The sequence below is a fragment of the Periplaneta americana genome, chromosome 13 (genome assembly GCF_040183065.1).
Source record: "Periplaneta americana isolate PAMFEO1 chromosome 13, P.americana_PAMFEO1_priV1, whole genome shotgun sequence".
Classification (NCBI taxonomy): Eukaryota; Metazoa; Arthropoda; class Insecta; order Blattodea; family Blattidae; genus Periplaneta; species Periplaneta americana.
This window is the reverse complement of record NC_091129.1, coordinates 59,311,412-59,328,902: the sequence shown is the minus strand read 5'-3', so window position 1 is coordinate 59,328,902 and position 17,491 is coordinate 59,311,412. Positions and strand designations below refer to the sequence as shown.

The window sequence follows — 17,491 nt, the reverse complement described above, 5'->3', positions numbered from 1 at the left end:
TATTGTATTGCGTGGCGAGATACTTGAGGAAGGAAGTACATGGGGTTGTGTTCTAAAAATTTAAGCTCACTAAACTTACTGCAGAGAAGCACAGTCAGACAAAATCAAATTATGATTTATTTAACGACGCTTGCAACTTACTTACTTACTTACAAATGGCTTTTTAGAAACCCGAAGGTTCATTGCTGCCCTCACATAAGCCCGCCATTGGTCCCTATCCTGTGCAAGATTAATCCAGTCTCTATCATCATATCCCACCTCCCTCAAATCCACTTTAATATTATCCTCCCATCTACGTCTCGGCCTCCCCAAAGGTCATTTTCCCTCCGGTCTCCCAACTAACACTCTATATGCATTTCTGGATTCGCCCATAAGTGCTACATGCCCTGCCCATCTCAAACGTCTGGATTTAATGTTCCTAATTATGTCAGGTGAAGAATACAATGCATGCAGTTCTGAGTTGTGTAACTTTCTCCATTTTCCTCTAACTTCATCCTTCTTAGCCCCAAATATTTTCCTAAGAACCTTATTCTCAAACACCCTTAATCTCTGTTCCTCTCTCAAAGTGTGAATCCAAGTTTCACAACTATACAGAACAACCGGTAATATAACTGTTTTATAAATTATAATTTTCAGATTTTTTGACAGCAGACTAGATGACAAAAGCTTCTCAACTGAATAATAATAGGCATTTCACATATTTATTCTGTGTTTAATTTCCTCCCGAGTGTCATTTGTATTTGTTACTGTTGCTCCAAGATATTTGAATTTTTCCACCCCTTCGAAGGATAAATCTCCAATTTTTATGTTTCCATTTCGTACAATATTATGGTCACGAGACATAATCATATACCTTCTCTTTTCGGGATTTACTTCCAAACCAATCGCTTTACTTGCTTCAAGTAAAATTTCCATCTTTTCCCTAAACGTTCGACGCACACTTAAATGCCATTGACCTGGGCCGGGATCGAACCCGCAACCTCGAGCACAGAAGGTCAGTGCTATACTAACTGTGCTACTGAGGCTGATAAGCACACAAGAGTGCCATCATCGGTGTCACTGGTACCAATATTACCGTCATTGTTATCACTCTCACTGTTATCATTCTTTCCTACATGAATAATAAACTGGTCGATGACATCTTCCATAATTGTATCTCCACTCCAGTATTTGTTTTAAAGATCTATCATGTGACGACAACCATTCCAGTTATCTTTAGTGATGCTCTGAAGCCCTTCTTGCACAAGATCCTGTAGTCCTGTCAACAACATTTCTCCAGTTGTATTGTGTGCTCTTACATAGTTCTTCTCCTTGCTTTAGGCCAACTTGATATGATTGAGATCACACATATACAGTGGTGATCGAACAACTGTGTGCCGCAATGTGAGTGATGCAAATAGGTTGTCAATGTGATACTGAATTTCTTGGGGACAGATCTGCTCAACAAGTGAAAAGAAGATGAATTTTCTCATATCATCTCACATGGTATACCTTGCCATTACAGATACTCTAACATTTTTGTCTTGCAAGGAGACTTTGTTGCCTTGCTTCCCATGTTATGGGGCACTGTCCATTACTATAACAAATGACAGAGATTAGCAGTATTTTCTTAATCACCCATTTCTCGGAGTTTTCGAAAGTCATCTGATCGTGATAATCACCTGTTGTGCTGGCATGGAACACACGGTCACATCCTTCAACAAAGTCATCAGACAACAATGAGTATGTTAGAGGCATTAACGGAACTAGTAATACCTGCTACGTCGCTATGTTGCCACATTTGCAGAATATCAGGTTTGAATCCACCAATGTTTTGTCTAAATCGGCTTCCTTCTTCCCTTAATTGTTTTATTTTCTGCAAGTATTTGCACCTCCAATTTACAATGTTCTCCCTTTCAGTTAACAGTTTTCTTCGTGACACACACTTTCTCCACATGAATCCCATTTCTTTGAGAATACACTTCAATGTTGTCACCTTCCACTGGAAACCTATTTCTTCCTGTAATACAGGCAACAGTGGTTGCCTGTAACTTGGAACTATTCAAATAAAAATCTTCAGTTACATCCTTAATTACTCTTCAATCAAAGTCATCAACATTTACATTCCTGTGATCCAGACCTCTACTTTTCTTTTCTGGCAACGATAATATACTAGTACTATTTTCTGTGCTATTCATTTCATTCCTTATGTGGTACATCGTCCTTACTGATACATTACAGTAGTGATGTGCTCTTTCTGTAGGCTTCGTTTTTACAACACTAAGGCATTGTTATTCTCTTTCTCTCTCACATTATAACGTTCATAAAAATGTTTTTCACCAGCATGAATGGTTTGGCCATGTTTCATTTTTTCTGACATTGGCCTACTTCACTACTTCATAATACTGGACACTAAAACTAACACTATCACGAATAACCTAATAACACTAAATAGATAAACTGAGAAATACAGCTAAACAATTCTTATGCTTACTTACATATTACTTGCGGCACACAATATTAACTAAAGATCACTAATAATACTTATTAAATATTGCGATAAATAATCATGAAAATCACTTTCACTCACTGTACTTAGCAAACCACGTGCTAACTTGTAAGCTAAGTGATCACTGATCGCAGCTAATAACCAGTATTTGATGAATAGGAATACTGTCACTAACAACACTAGATGCATGTACAATGGTTTCCTCCCCTGCCTGCCTCGAAGATTTCACTGCGAGCACAATATAAAAGGTATTCAGTTGATAAGGGAAAATATCGCTGCAGATCAAGAAAATGTTCTCCTGGTTGAAAATATTTCACATTTAATGGTACTGAAACTGACAGTAAAGTGTCTAGCTCAAATGGAATGCAACATTATTTTGTAAAGTCTTGGTTGTGACTTGGATATCACATAGCTATAAACATGTGAATCCAGGATAAGATACCCAGCATTCAAAGCAACAACCAACATTATGGTCACTTTTTTCATGTATGTTACTTTGTGAGTGTTATTCATTTAAACGTGTTATTTTGCACTTTCTCATGACTGATTTTAAGTCTGTAATTAATCATCTGTCTTGCTTCAATAATAATATTTATATCCGTGAATACAAGTCACAAAGATGAATCTTTCACACCTATTTTTTAAAGTAAAATTAACAAACTGGCTGTTATAATCCCAGTATCTAAAACGAAAATAGCACATTAAAGAAATAAATGACTGAAACAGGTATAAATTGACGAAGAAATTTGTAATGTTACAAAGCAGTACAGTAAATATTAAAGTGCAGTGCATTCAATCCAATTTAATAGTTACTCATAAAATATCAATTTCAGAATACACTTTTCTATTTTTTGTTAATTAAATTAATAGTGTCATATGTTCCAGCACAAATGAAGAGAAACTGATTGGTAAAACGACTGTCCAATTCTTCAAGACTCCTTATCTATGTTTCTGCTACATTTCATTCTGTGAAGTAATTCTGATTTGTCTGTGATGTAATTCTGATTTGTATACACATTTTTTTTTTTCTTTATTTTATTGCAAACAAGTGACAATGAAGCTCTACTACATACAGAAAAAATAATATAGTAGTCTTTCTTCTTCACCTTCTTTAGATCTAAAGGTCTGCAGCACTTAGGTCTGCTAATTTTATCAATTTTGTACCACATGCACTTTTTTTTGTATTACACAGGTAACCCAGAGGCAAATACAAACTTGACTAAGTTGCATGATTGGTAGTAGTGCTGGTATATAAATGAGAATACACCAAACATGATTTGCCAAAAGTTCTTCTCACTAGTTTATTGCACTATACTAGAAAGATTTCTCTTCTATAAACCTTGTCGTTAAAGTTTCATTTCACTATATTTTTATCATTTCACCATCTTAAAACAGTGATAAAATTGGAGTGAATGCTCTCTATGAAAATGGATTAGAATTACGAACCTCTGTGAGAAATTCTATAAGAGCCAGTAAGCCATTTTCTAAGTCACGATCTTGAAGTTTTGGACGTTGGTCTGATTCCTGCTGTCCACGTGACTGTTGAGGTAGAAGCTCTGGAAATAACCTGATTACTTCATATGGATCTGGAAATAATAGTTAACCATGACATCTTAACTAAACTGTTTCCAGGAAATGAAGGTAACAAAATTATTCAAACATGTGTAACCACAAACTACCACATACAATCTCAAAAATGCTTCCGTTACATTAGTGTAGAACTTACAATCTACTCATAATTCTGCTCTGAGTCAAAATAAGTGGTTAACCTGAAAGCTGTGTATTCAATGTAGTCATTAACACAGATCTTGTAACATTTCAGCAAATTTATAGCCAAAAAAATTCAGGAAAACGTAAATTCTGAGAATATAAAATCAATTAATTATAAATATCCTACCTGTTCCTAGCTTCAAGAATTCCTTCATGGACTCGTGAAATTGTTTGTTGTTGAACAAGTCAAATGCATATAGTGTCTGGATCTGGTAGATATTTTTCGATTTTTCTTCATCTGACTCATCTGATATGTTCTGCGCACACACACACATATAAAAAAACATTAATACATAGTAACAACAAATCTAACGAGCATCTGGAAAATTATAGTAGTGACAAGAAATCTTAGGTTGCTGTGTTATTCCTTTTCTAGTTGTACAATGATTATTACCTGCATAATTACTATTGGTGAGGTAATATATTAATGAGTCATATTAAGTGGTCCTGTGCTATAATATCTAAGGATCACAGATCAAGCCCAGGTGAGGGCAATTCTTAGCATGTCTTCATTTGAGAGGGTGATATGGCTAGTATCCAACAGAGTAATTGACTGTCATCAAATAAGTATAAGATGGTCGCACAAGTGTCACTTCACAAAATTACTCATCTATTACCTAACTATTAATATTGTCTTCCTATATACTAGACCTATGGCCGGTTTGTCCAAGTAATGTTTAATTTGGCTTAACAAATGTTAAATTAACAGCTGGTTTATTTTTAACGTTTGTTAAGATTTTTTTCATTTTTCCAACATAATTTTGTTTAAAATAACCAACACTTAACTTTAACTGTCGTTAATACTATTCTAACTACTCAACAGCAGTTGGTAATGATTTTGCATATATAAGACAACTTCTTATTGGCTGATATTATTATTTAAATTCTGTACTGTAGAGTATGTCATGAAACATGTGTAAAATCGTAACCTGTTAGAGTAGCCATGATTCATACAGTACAGAGAGTTGATAAATGAAAGTTGCATTGACTACTATTGAATAATAATAATTATTATAAGTATGGTTATATTTTATAATGCTAAATATGAATTTCTGTTTAGAAAAACTCAGCATTATTACCACCAGGTGACAATAATTACACGAATGTGTGTGTAGTCAACTGTACACAAAACCCCGAGGAGAATTCCATATCATATAAAATTCTCTAATTCAGGTCCATGTATAAATTATATGTAATTTAGTCCTAAAGAAGCAATTGCTGCTGAAACATTTTATTATTTACTCACTGCGTATTTTGAAGCACTATTGACATCGGCTATAGTTGAAGAGCCAGTAACATAGAATCTAGAGTTAATAGTAGCTGGTGAATTGGAACAAGTGGCCTATTTCTGTTTATAGGATATTCAAATCTGACTTCAATTTCTTGCCACGTTGAGATCGCACATTTCCTCAATATTAAATGGATAATAGCTCAGCATCGAAATAAGTGTCAGTATGATAATCAGTTGACTTATAAAGATTATCTTCCCTATATTAATATTCCAAAATATTTTTGAAATTATATATTACCAGTCTTATGGCCAGTTTCACAAAGCTTCATTAAGGTTTTAATGACTCATTAATGTATTTACTGGTTCATTAAATCATTTTTATATCTCACCAAGCATTTTTAGCCTAACAAACCAGTAAAACTATCATTAAATTTAGTGATAGAAATTTCCGTCTTTAAATTTTTAATTATTCATTAGTTGCAATATAAAATGCGGAACGTTTCGACGCAGAATTGTTATATCTGGAACTGCTCTAAAATTAAGAGTCAAATGGAGATAATGTTAACCATTTAAAAACCGATCATTTCGAAAATTTGAATGACACAAAAATTCACAAAAGATACCGCGTCACGAAGATCGTGGTACCGGTACTCAAAATTTTAGAAGAAACTGATCATAGGTTAGAATATCATAAAAACGGCTGAGACAAAGCTGAAACTAGTCAACTAGGTAACATACAACTGAGTTTTATTTTAAGACATGAAAGTGATTATTATAACTACATAACGGTATATCTAAGATATATTAGTAAATTAATACATAATGTGCATTCAAACATAACAAAACTTAATTGGTATATTAACTTTCATTTATTAGAATTATATTATAGCTAGCGATAAGATATGTTTGCACTGGCTTTAAAACAGAAGCGAAAGAGCTGGATTCTTGGAATTTATAATCGTTTTCTTTCCGATGGAAATTTAATTTTCCAGCAGGATAATCACCCCGCGCACTCCGCCATATACGTTCAAAGATGGTTCACGGAAAAGCACGAAAAAGAGGAGGATTGACAAATATCGAGACATCCCACCTCAAAATCCAGATCAGTTCTGGGATCAAGTTCTGGCTACCTGGGAAGATTTCGCTAAGGACCAGAACTATTTCCGCGATCTGGTGGACTCAATGCCCCGAAAATGCCAGGCAGTGATAGACGCCGGTGGCATGTGGACAATGTATTAGATCCACATGTGTATTTCTTTTATTTTTCTTTAATTTGTTTGTTTATCTTTGTTTTATTTCGGGAAGAAAATTGATCTCCCAAGAGTTTTTTAAATTCTCCTAGTGGAGCCAGAGTTGCGAAATAATTCGTTCCACTACACAAAATTAAAAAAAAATGAAAGGTAACATGCATAAAAATTAGTTACGTTGATAAAAAAGGGTTACCACCGAGATTTGAACACGGGTCCCTGGGATGCCAAGCCAACTCGCTACTGACTGCGCCATCAGAGAGTCATGACGTAATCAGCGTGACGAGGCACATAGAGGAGCTCGGCTTGAAGCCTACGGAGACACCGCACATATAAACGTACTCGTGTAAATATTTTAATGTTCAGTACTAGTTAATGTTTCATTTGGACTGATTTACTGAAGCTTGGTGAAACCGGGCCTTACTCTAAACATTCCTCAAAGAGAAACATAACATGTTATTTTCACAACTTTTGTCTGAACAGCTGTGGTGTTATCCGCCATGTTTAACTGTTTGTTAAATGAGTTAACGGACTGAAATCCTACATTTAAAGTTAACAAACGGTTAAGAAGCTGTTAAGCCAAACTGGTGTTGAACAAATGGAAAAACTGTATTTAACAAACTGTTGAAGGTTTAACAGTCATTAAGTGTTCTAACAATACTTGGACAAACCGGCCCCTATAGTAAAAGAAATAACTGCTCTAGTCACAAAAACTTTTTCCGTAAGTGAGAGAATGAGATCAATAATTTTCTCGACCATGATAGAACTCAACTATCATTGTTGTGAATTCCAACTTACTGGGTGCTCCCACCTTCACTGGAATTGATGAATTCTGTTTTGTGGATACAGTCATCTCAGAAATTGAATTTTTCACATACTGTACTAGGGAAAGCAGAGGCAAGAGATGAAATGCATTAATAAGGTTTTAACACTTTTTATTCTCCATGTTTATTCAAAAACATCAGGAAGGAAGGAAATAAGAAATCATGTATTTACAACTTACAGTCATTAATTACACATGATATTTCATACATCAATAATACAGGGTGTTTCAAAAATACAGGGCATAATTTCAGGTATGTATTTCCCACATGTAGACAATCAAAATAGTTCATTACAACATGTGTCCGGAAATGCTTTATTTCCGAGTTATGGCCTTCACAACATTGAAATTCACTGGAACGTTTTTCTTTCCGCAGGTCGTTGCCGTCAAGGAGACATTAAGAGAGCACTCTGACACTTCATTCCGAGGCGAAGGTTACATTCAGTGTTGTGTAGGCGTTAGACTGTGTGACATGTATTCAAATCAAGAGCTGGCAGAAATACACTTCATATACAGTAAGGCAGATGGCAATGCTGTGCTGGCTCGTCGTTTGTACCAGGAGAGGTACCCACAGCGACAATGTCCAGATCGGAAGACATTTGTATGTCTCCATTACCGTCTGTGCGAATATGGAAAATTTAACTCTCCTGGTTTGGGAAGGGGACGACCAAGATCTAAAACTCCAGAATTACAGGAGGAGATTCTGGAGGCTGTGAACATGACTCCTTCTATCAACACACGAAGGGGTAGCGTTGCAAGTCAATGTTCCTCATACGACTATCTGGAGACTGCTGAAAGAGTATCAATTGTATCCTTATCATTTGCAACGTGTACAGGCCCTGTCACCAGCAGATTACCCTGCACGAGTTAGGTTCTGTCAGTGGTTCTTGCAGCAGTGTGTGTAAATCCGATCTTTCCTGCCTTAGTATTATTTACAGATGAAGCAGTTCACACGAGATGGCATAACAAATTTCCACAATCAGCATGTATGGGAGTATGAAAACCCACGTGCAACTGTTCCATCTCATCACCAGGTGCGGTTCTCCCTCAACATGTGGGCCGGTATCACTGGTGATTGATTAGTTGGACCCCATGTACTTGTAAACAGACTTACGGGGCAGGCGTACACAAACTTCCTGGAAAACACCATACCTCATGTTTTAGAAGACACTCCACTGATCAATCGTCAACACATTCACTTCTTGCATGATGGCGCTCCTGCACACTTCAGTCGTACGGCTCGCCGGTACTTGGATCGAAGGTTTCCTGATCGATGGATAGGTAGAGGTGGCCCAATTGCTTGGCCTCCACGCTCACCTGATCTGAACCCTCTCGATTTCTACTTGTGGGGCCATTTAAAATCATTGGTTTATTCGTCTCCGGTGCCTGATTTGGAATCCCTTCGGAATCGAATTGTGGCATGTTCTGAGGACATACGCAATACTCCTGGAGTTTGGGATCGTGTTCACAGGTCAATGAGACATCGATGTGAGGTCTGTATTCAACCAGGAGGTGGACATTTTGAACATCTTCTGTAATGACAACGACCTGCGGAAAGAAAAACGTTCTGGTGAATTTCAATGTTGTGAAGGCCATAACTCGGAAATGAAGCATTTCCGCACACATGTTGTAATGAACTATTTTGATTGTCTACATGTGGGAAACACATACCTGAAATTATGCCCCGTATTTTTGAAACACTCTGTATAAGCTGAACACTATTTATGGAAAAGAAAGGTAAAACAAAACATGTAACAATTTCTCTGCAGACATTATGGACATTTCCTTCTTCTGCTTACATTTCCTAAAGCTCGCTACCTGTTTATTTATTTCCATTAAAAAAGAGGCCTGCTACTTCTCCTCTCTTAGCCACTGTATCTCGACAATTTAACAAAGTTCAGTGACTCTAATCTAGAAGCTCCTACAGAGTATATCCCCAAACTTGGACAAGGGTCTCTGATCAATTATGCTAAGGAAGGGGCAAGTGGTATGTAACCCTTTCTCTTGGTTACCTTTTGAGTACTCTTTCCTAAATTCAAAATCATATATATCTTCACCTGATTCCTCAGCATTATACCATATTCAGATTTTTCTATTGGAATATTTTAATTCTATTTCTAGTTGTTTCTCAACTTTTCCTTTTTTTATTTGTATTACACTGGACCTAGGGAATATCACATTTGTTTTGTACCATTACATTATATTTATATTATATATATTTGTACGTCTAAATTACATAGGCCATGGTTGTAATTGGAAGAGTTAAACATTATTAATGCAATATGCATAGACCTTTGCACAACTCCCATTTCCCCTAGTTCATGCTAAGTCTTTTTCATATTTTTTTGGACACAACTTTCACCTCATAGGATACGACCCAGATCTGAGCCTTTTCATATAAAAAATGTGACACACAGAATAAATACTATATACACACCGTAAGTTTAAGGGCAAGTTGAAATTGCTTGTCCTCCAGTAACACGTGAATTTGCCGGGCAAGTGGGACTGCTTGTAGACACCACACATGACCTACTGATGCTAGATACACAAGGCCCTGGCGACAGCGAACCACCAACCGTGGTTTTGGGACTGTCACTGATTGTATGAATAAGTTTGGCTCCACTGTCCTAATCTCAATACACTCAGCTAACAAGGCAAATAAGTATGGCTCGTCATATGCTGTAAGAGAGAGACCCAACAATACAATGTTACTGAAGATTCCATTGCATCAAGTTATTACCATATTTACCCGACTATAAGACCTTCTTTTTCTCTATTGCTCATTTCGAAATTGAGGAGTATGTTATAAGTAGTTGGTTTGGTAGGGGACTAAAAATAGGCTATTTTATTTTCATGCCATGTAATATGAGATATTTAATGAATCAATGAATCAATCAATCAATCATCTTAATGTATCCAGCTGTTTGCTGACAACATAAAGTCCACTATAGTCCACTGTAGTCTATTCAGTTGTTGTTTTTCACAAGGAAAGAGGGGTATTTTGATCGGTGTTCATTATAGATGCCTGTTGCTAGTAGCCAGAGTTGGGGTGTAGTCAATATATACTGCAACTGGTACTGATGATTTTAATTTACTTCTTTTGTGGTTTATGGATGGACAGTATAGAAGAATGTGTTCCAGATCTTCATCATGATTATTACACCACAGAGAAGTAGGATTATCAGAAAGGTGAAATCGGTGTAGGTACAATTGTGTGACAATGTGACCTGTTCTGGCCCTTGTTAAAAATGTTTGAACATGTCTGGGCAAGTTTTTGTACATTTCCAGGCCATTTGGTTTCTTTTGTACAGACTGTAAAATTTTTCCTTTGTCAGAAGAGAGCCAATTGTTGATCCATAGGTTTATAAAATGAGACTTTACTGAAGCAAAAGTACTGGATAGAGATATCACTTAAAGAGGTCTTGGTTGCAAATATGTTGCCTGTTTTGCAATATTATCCACTTTCTCTTTTCCAGGTATACCACAATGACTAGGTATCCATTGAAATGTTATTTCCTTTTGGAGTTTTTTTAGTTTACTTAGTTGTTTCTGAATTTGAATAATTCTATGTGCATATAGGTTTGGTACATATTTAATTATATTAAATATAGCCCCCTTGGAGTTGGTAAGTATACAAATAGTTTTTCAGAAATTTGAGTACTGGTAATACACTGAAGAGCAGCATCAATAGCTAGCAATTCAGTGTCAAGACTGGAGGAGTATGAACATGGTATGAAATAACTTTCTTGATATTTTGGAATACAATACCCTGCTCCTGATGTCCCATTATTAGGATTTAGAGTGTATAAATTTGAAGATGATCCTTATATGTGCTGCAGAGTAGTTCCATGGCATCTAACTTAAGAATGTATGAAGGATCATTTTTGGAATGATTTCCTGGAATTTGTATGCTATGGTTTGGAATCACCCACTTCCATGGAGGAATTTCGTTCACAACTGGAGTTTTAACAATGAGTGCGTCGGTGATATAGACTGGTATTTCTTCTTTGTTTATTTTATAGAAATTAAACAGGATATTATCTGACAGTTTAAAGAACATCTGAGATCTGGATGAGGCTTGCAAATATTTAATTAAAACAAACAAAGTTAAATCTTTAATCATCATTAGAATTCACTGCTCGTATCACTAACATCCCGTGGAAGATACTTTCATCATGTGAAAGATGGACATGGCCAGTAGACCAAGTGTCATAATTATATATTATAGCAACAGATACTAGTCTGTGTGGTTACATGCTGGTTAAATACAAATGGCTACTTGAAACATGAAAATCTTTGTTTTCAATACGTATACTGCTATCTACCCATGCTTCAACACTAAAAAACTTTTGTTGTTAAAATCACAAGCTACCATCAATGTTGTAATGTTGTCTTCTCATTGTTGCTACACAGGTCTGGGTCTTAATTTTCTTTACATTCTTCCTATAAAAGATCATTTGGGCCATCAAATGCACATGAGATCCCAATCTTCTCAAAATTCTCTTCAACTATTTCAGGAGTGATCAATCACCATGCACACATGATCCAATGTCAAATAATTGTAGTAATTGCCAATGGCTGTAAAAGTTACATAAGCCCTCCTGGGATAATCAATGGACAGGTTTTTGTTAGTGTCATTTGTTTTTTTAAGCTATCAATTAAGTGGCTGCGAAAGCTGTCCAGTACACACATCAATTTCTTATTAAGAAGGCCTCCTGAATGTCATTCCCATAAAAAAAAAAAAAAAGGTAAAGTTATCCCTGTAACATGCCATGAAGGCACTTGGGGGGCATGGAGGTAGAGCCCCATGCTTTCCATGACCTCGGCACTAGAATGAGGTGGTGTGGTCGGTACCACGCTCTGACCACCTTTTACCCCCGGGAAAGACCCGGTACTCAATTTTATAGGAGGCTGAGTGAACCTCGGGGCCATCCTGAAAGTTTGACAACGAGAAAAAATCCTGCCACCACCTGGGATCGAACCCCAGATCTTCCAGTCCGTAGCCAGCTGCTATACCAACTGAGCTACCCGGCCGCTCCCATACAATTTTTAATCAGTCTTTCACCAGATCCACTTCCATCAATTCTTCCACACTCTTCTTTACCATTATCTAGTAAAAATTTTGCCACAGAAGCCAAGGGCAGGCAAAGTTGCCAGATTTAGCATAATGGTAGTAAAATTTTCAGGAATATTTTTTTTAAATTACAGTAGAACCTCTATTATCCATGGTAATGAAAGAGATGGACTGAACAGTTAATCGAAAAAATCGGATAATCTGTATCATAAAATATTTTCGTAAATTAAGGGAATAATATTTGTACTGTCGTAATTTTCTCTGTGGTCTTATGTTTAACATGCAAGGTAAGTGGATCAGAAGTTCACTCATTCAAGTCTGGTTGTTAAGGGACAAGGAAACTCCTTGCAATGGCTGTCAGCAAAAAGATAGCAATAGTCGAGATCTCATATTGTAAATTTACATTCTTTATACACTTTATCCTTGATCTTTTTTTTTATTAAATCACGCATAGTTATAACACTAATCTCGTACTCTGGTGCAAGATGAGCCACAGTTTCTCTTCTTCCAAACTGCTCAATTATTTGCATTTTTGTCGATACTTAGCACAACACGTTTTCTTTTGACATTGTGGAGTACATTTTATATAGAAGTTTAATACACCAAACTGTATAAGTGTAAAGGCATGTAATAACACTCTCTAGAAAAAGTACGTACTAATATAACGTAAAGTAGTACTTCATATGTTTCTGTAGCATAAAAAAAAAAAAACAAACAAAAAAAAAAACAAAAAAAACAAAAACAACAAAACAAACAAATAAAAAAAAAAAAAAAAAAAAAAAAGGAGAGACAGTTGGATAATCCGCCAATTGGTTAATAGGGGTTCTACTGTATATATTTTGACTTTCAAAAAGTAAGGATGGTATTATAGCATTGCGGTCCCATAGCTGAGTAAATACAGTACTGAGACAAATAAGAGCAATATGTAAGCTGTTAGAATATACAGACAACACTGCACAAATAGATGTCATATATTTTATATGAGAAGAATGGAGTGTGTGAAATGAACAGACAGAATAAGAAATGAAGTTGTGTTGGAAAGAGTGAGTGAAGAAAGAATGATGCTGAAACTGATCAGAAAGAGGAAAAGGAATTGGCTGGGTCACTGGCTGAGAAGAAACTGCCTATTGAAGGATGCACTGGAAGATATGATGAACGGGAGAAGAGTTCAGAGCAGAAGAAGATATCATATGATAGACAACATTAAGATATGTGGGTCATATGCAGAGACTAAGAGGAAGGCAGAAAATAGGAAAGATTGGAGAAAGCTGGGTTTGCAGTGAAAGACCTGCCCAGGGCAGAACACTTATGTATGTAAGTATGTATGTATGTATGTATGTATGTACTGCCCGTGTCTCACTTCCTAAGCCAAGAACTCCCTAGAGCTTACAACCACGCCTCTTAGGTCTGCTTGGACCGTCACGGTAGGTGCAGCATGCGGCACGGCAGCAAATTACATGTGATGAAAACATTATCCTATGCCATTGCAGGGGTCTTTACTGTTTATAATACTGGAGACTCTAATCATGATTACTACTATTGCTATTGTCTCTGATTTTGATTCCGGAAAATGTGTGTGCACACTAGGTCACTCTTCGTTCAATATGGACAACTGCTGAATTTTACACCATAGAGCAGCGTTTCTTGAAGTATGTTGCCGGAGTTACGTGAGCTCTATATGATTTTAAATTTTAGTTTATAGCCTATTTAGTGGATACTATAAAAATTTATAAAAGTTACGAAAATATGAATCAATAATAACATGAAACATCATCGATGATGATGATGATAATAATAATAATAATAATAATAATAACAATAACAATATGCGTAATAATAAAAGTATATTATTATTATTATTATTATTATTATTAGTATTATTATTATTATTAAACATCCAAAACGGAAAATAATACTTATCACTTGATTCTCTGCCATAAGTAGGTAAATAAATAAGTAAGTAAATATGTGTCCACTAAAACAAAATACCGAAACAGCAAAATGCAGAAGTAGAAATGAGATTACAACTTTCAGGAATAAAACCAGATCTAGCTTTCGCTTGTCTGTTAATTATTAAATACTAATAAAGTATTACAAGAGTTCCGCAGTTACACTTTAGATAAGAAGGGATTTCGCGGTGGAAAAAGTTTGAGAAACACTGCCATAGAGGAAAGAGTTTACAGATATGTACACACAACAACCATGATCGCGATTACATTGATAATCTCGAGTAGAGACTGTAGCCTACTACTGGTATTAGCGTTTAATTACAGGAATTGACGAGAAGGACATAATTTGTTTTGTGAGGTAACAGCCTATACATTTGCTTGTCGGTGGCTGATCTTGCTCCATAGAAGATGAAAGCAATCCTGAAAAGGCCGATGTGTTGAACGCAGGGTAGTAGGCTACTAACTACACAGGACTTCCCACTCTCCCTCTTTGCGTCTTGCCCCACAAAGAAACAGCTCAAGAAGCGAGACACAAGCAATATGTATGTATGTATGTATGTATGTATGTTTCATACAAAGTTAAAATATCTCTCGCCTTAAACAAAACAAAAGAAAAAAGTACTGATTCTTGCTTTCAGTTAGTTTTATATGTATTTCTGCATTTATAATCACACTTAAGGTTGTCAAAATTATAGATAGAACAGAATGTTTAACACTCACCAATAGCATGGGGCACATCAGACCACTTTACTGCATATGTCTGCGCAGGATCGCCTTTGGTATTCATGAAAATAGTCTGAGTATCTTTGCCTAGTGCAAATGTACTGTCAGACAATTTTGTTATGCTAGGTTCTGGATTCTTGCCTGTCGGGAACAAGTCATGTTGCTTGCCATTCAGCTGCAACAGTAAATCGAAGTCTTTATTAATCTTAGACATTTCATGTTTAAATATAATACTGGTAACTAAGTATCATGCATATACCCTTGACTGCATTTATTTATTAGACTATAGTATACAATAAAACATACAACAACTACATAGTAGAATCAACAATTTCATGTAATGGTAGCTTTATGGCATTATTATGTACTGTACTTGCATGTACATAGTGCACTCTATAAACTGTTCATTGGTGATAGCCGCGATAGGCAATTAGTTTATGCTGGGAGTTGTGTGAAGAACAGTGTTATCTTACGTGAATTGTATTACATGGGTAATGACTAAGCCCCGGATTTTTAGGTTTTAAAAAACTAAAATTCGTTTTTTTTTTTTTTTCAATCTTTGTTTTATATTTTAGAATTTTATATCTTCTATTTAGGAATTTATAGGTTTTTACGGGAAAAATTAATTATAAGCAACATACTATTAATATATTGCAGTAACTACTAGATTTATATTAAAATACCCATTATTATAACATTATATGCAAGTCTAAAAAATAGCCTGATAATTCATATGGTGATGATGAAATGTCTTATGGAAAAATTTACCAATATTAATACATATTAATAGTCTCTTATGTTTATAACACTCTACCTTTATTAAATTATTAAACCTGCAAATCACTCATTTAATTAATTTTCCCTTTCAGCCATATTGATTTTGTGTTACTTAAAACTCGTACCACGACAATATGACAGGGGCAGGCAGGCCATAACTTAGTAACGAACTAGTCTGTTAAATTTTGCCCAGGGGTTTTTTCTTCAGGCTTCAGGTTCGAGCATGAAATTTCAAAATTGAGATCTCTTGATTAAAGACCCTCACAGAGGACTACTGCTTTAAGATTTTTCCACACTAAAAAGTCTATAGCCCTTAGCTGAATTTGACCCTGCGAACTTCGGGTCCAGAGGCAAGCATGCTACCTTTGTTCCATCACAGACAAATTTAACTTGCTTACCAAATTTAAAATGTACAGAGGAAGAAAGGAGGAAAAATATATACTTGCAACAAAATGGCCTTTCCTTGTTTTTCACATGCTTAAGAAAATATAACTTTCCCACTGCAGAAATTTAGGTATGATCCCTTTATTTAAGCAAACTGAATTATATTGTATGAATAACAATGTTAAAGTCTGTATCACTATTTCACTACTGAAACTTCTCATGTCTTAAGATGGTGAGAACACTGGCTATTATTGCCCATGTCAAGATTGCATGACTGTGCCATGCTTGACATGCGTCTTTTAAAATTTGTTTGCTGTTTCTACAGACTGTCATCCTTTGTATACATTGTCGCCTATTTGTAAAGTTTTTTTTTTTTTAAAGAACGCTGCCCATAGTAAGGTATTTAAGCTATAATGAATGGCAATACTACTTCAACGAGTTCCACAGTTACTTTAAAATAAATAAAATACAGATGTTTAGGCTAAATGCAACGAATTAGCAATTTTAGATCCTAACCTACGAATTAGGTCTTTTTAGGCTCCATAAAATTTAAGTATGCTATTCGTTGGTCCATAAAAAAAAAAGAATAAAAAAAAAAGTGTCATTTCGAGAATAATGAGACAGCAACAGAATGGATTCGAACCTAAGAATCCAAGACTTAGTAATGACAAAGTCCATATGTGCAAATAAGAAATTCTGTCAAAGGCTGGTAAAAAAACACTGCAATGCTGCTTTATTGTCCTGACTCCTCCAATTCAGTAATTTTCTGTTTTCCTGTGTAAAATACGAGGCTCTCTTCAGTACACCACTTACTACAGCTGGAAAGCAAGCCTTTTGGTAGACTTAAAAGAATGTTTTTCAGGACAATTTCCAGCAATGGTACTAATGCTGGCTGGGGGACAACACTCAAAAATGGAGATGCATAAGATGCTAAACTATGTAATGGAAGTTCATAAAATTTACTTTACCACATATCAACTAAGGTGGAAAGAGAAATTTGATAAAGCGAGAAAAAAATACAGTCT

At 35.6% G+C, this 17,491-nt stretch overlaps 1 protein-coding gene across 1 annotated transcript in view; it reads right to left on the bottom strand.

The window, feature by feature from the left end:
* Nucleotides 1-17,491, bottom strand: part of Vps39 (vacuolar protein sorting 39) — a 62,791-nt gene that overhangs the window by 33,094 nt on the left and 12,206 nt on the right. Inside the window, exons 5-8 of the mRNA XM_069843321.1 lie at nucleotides 15,303-15,480; nucleotides 9,997-10,238; nucleotides 4,386-4,515; nucleotides 3,935-4,074 (exon numbers count right to left, since the gene is read on the bottom strand). Coding sequence (XP_069699422.1) covers nucleotides 3,935-4,074; nucleotides 4,386-4,515; nucleotides 9,997-10,238; nucleotides 15,303-15,480 — 690 coding nt within the window. The remainder of the gene's footprint in view (nucleotides 1-3,934; nucleotides 4,075-4,385; nucleotides 4,516-9,996; nucleotides 10,239-15,302; nucleotides 15,481-17,491) is intronic.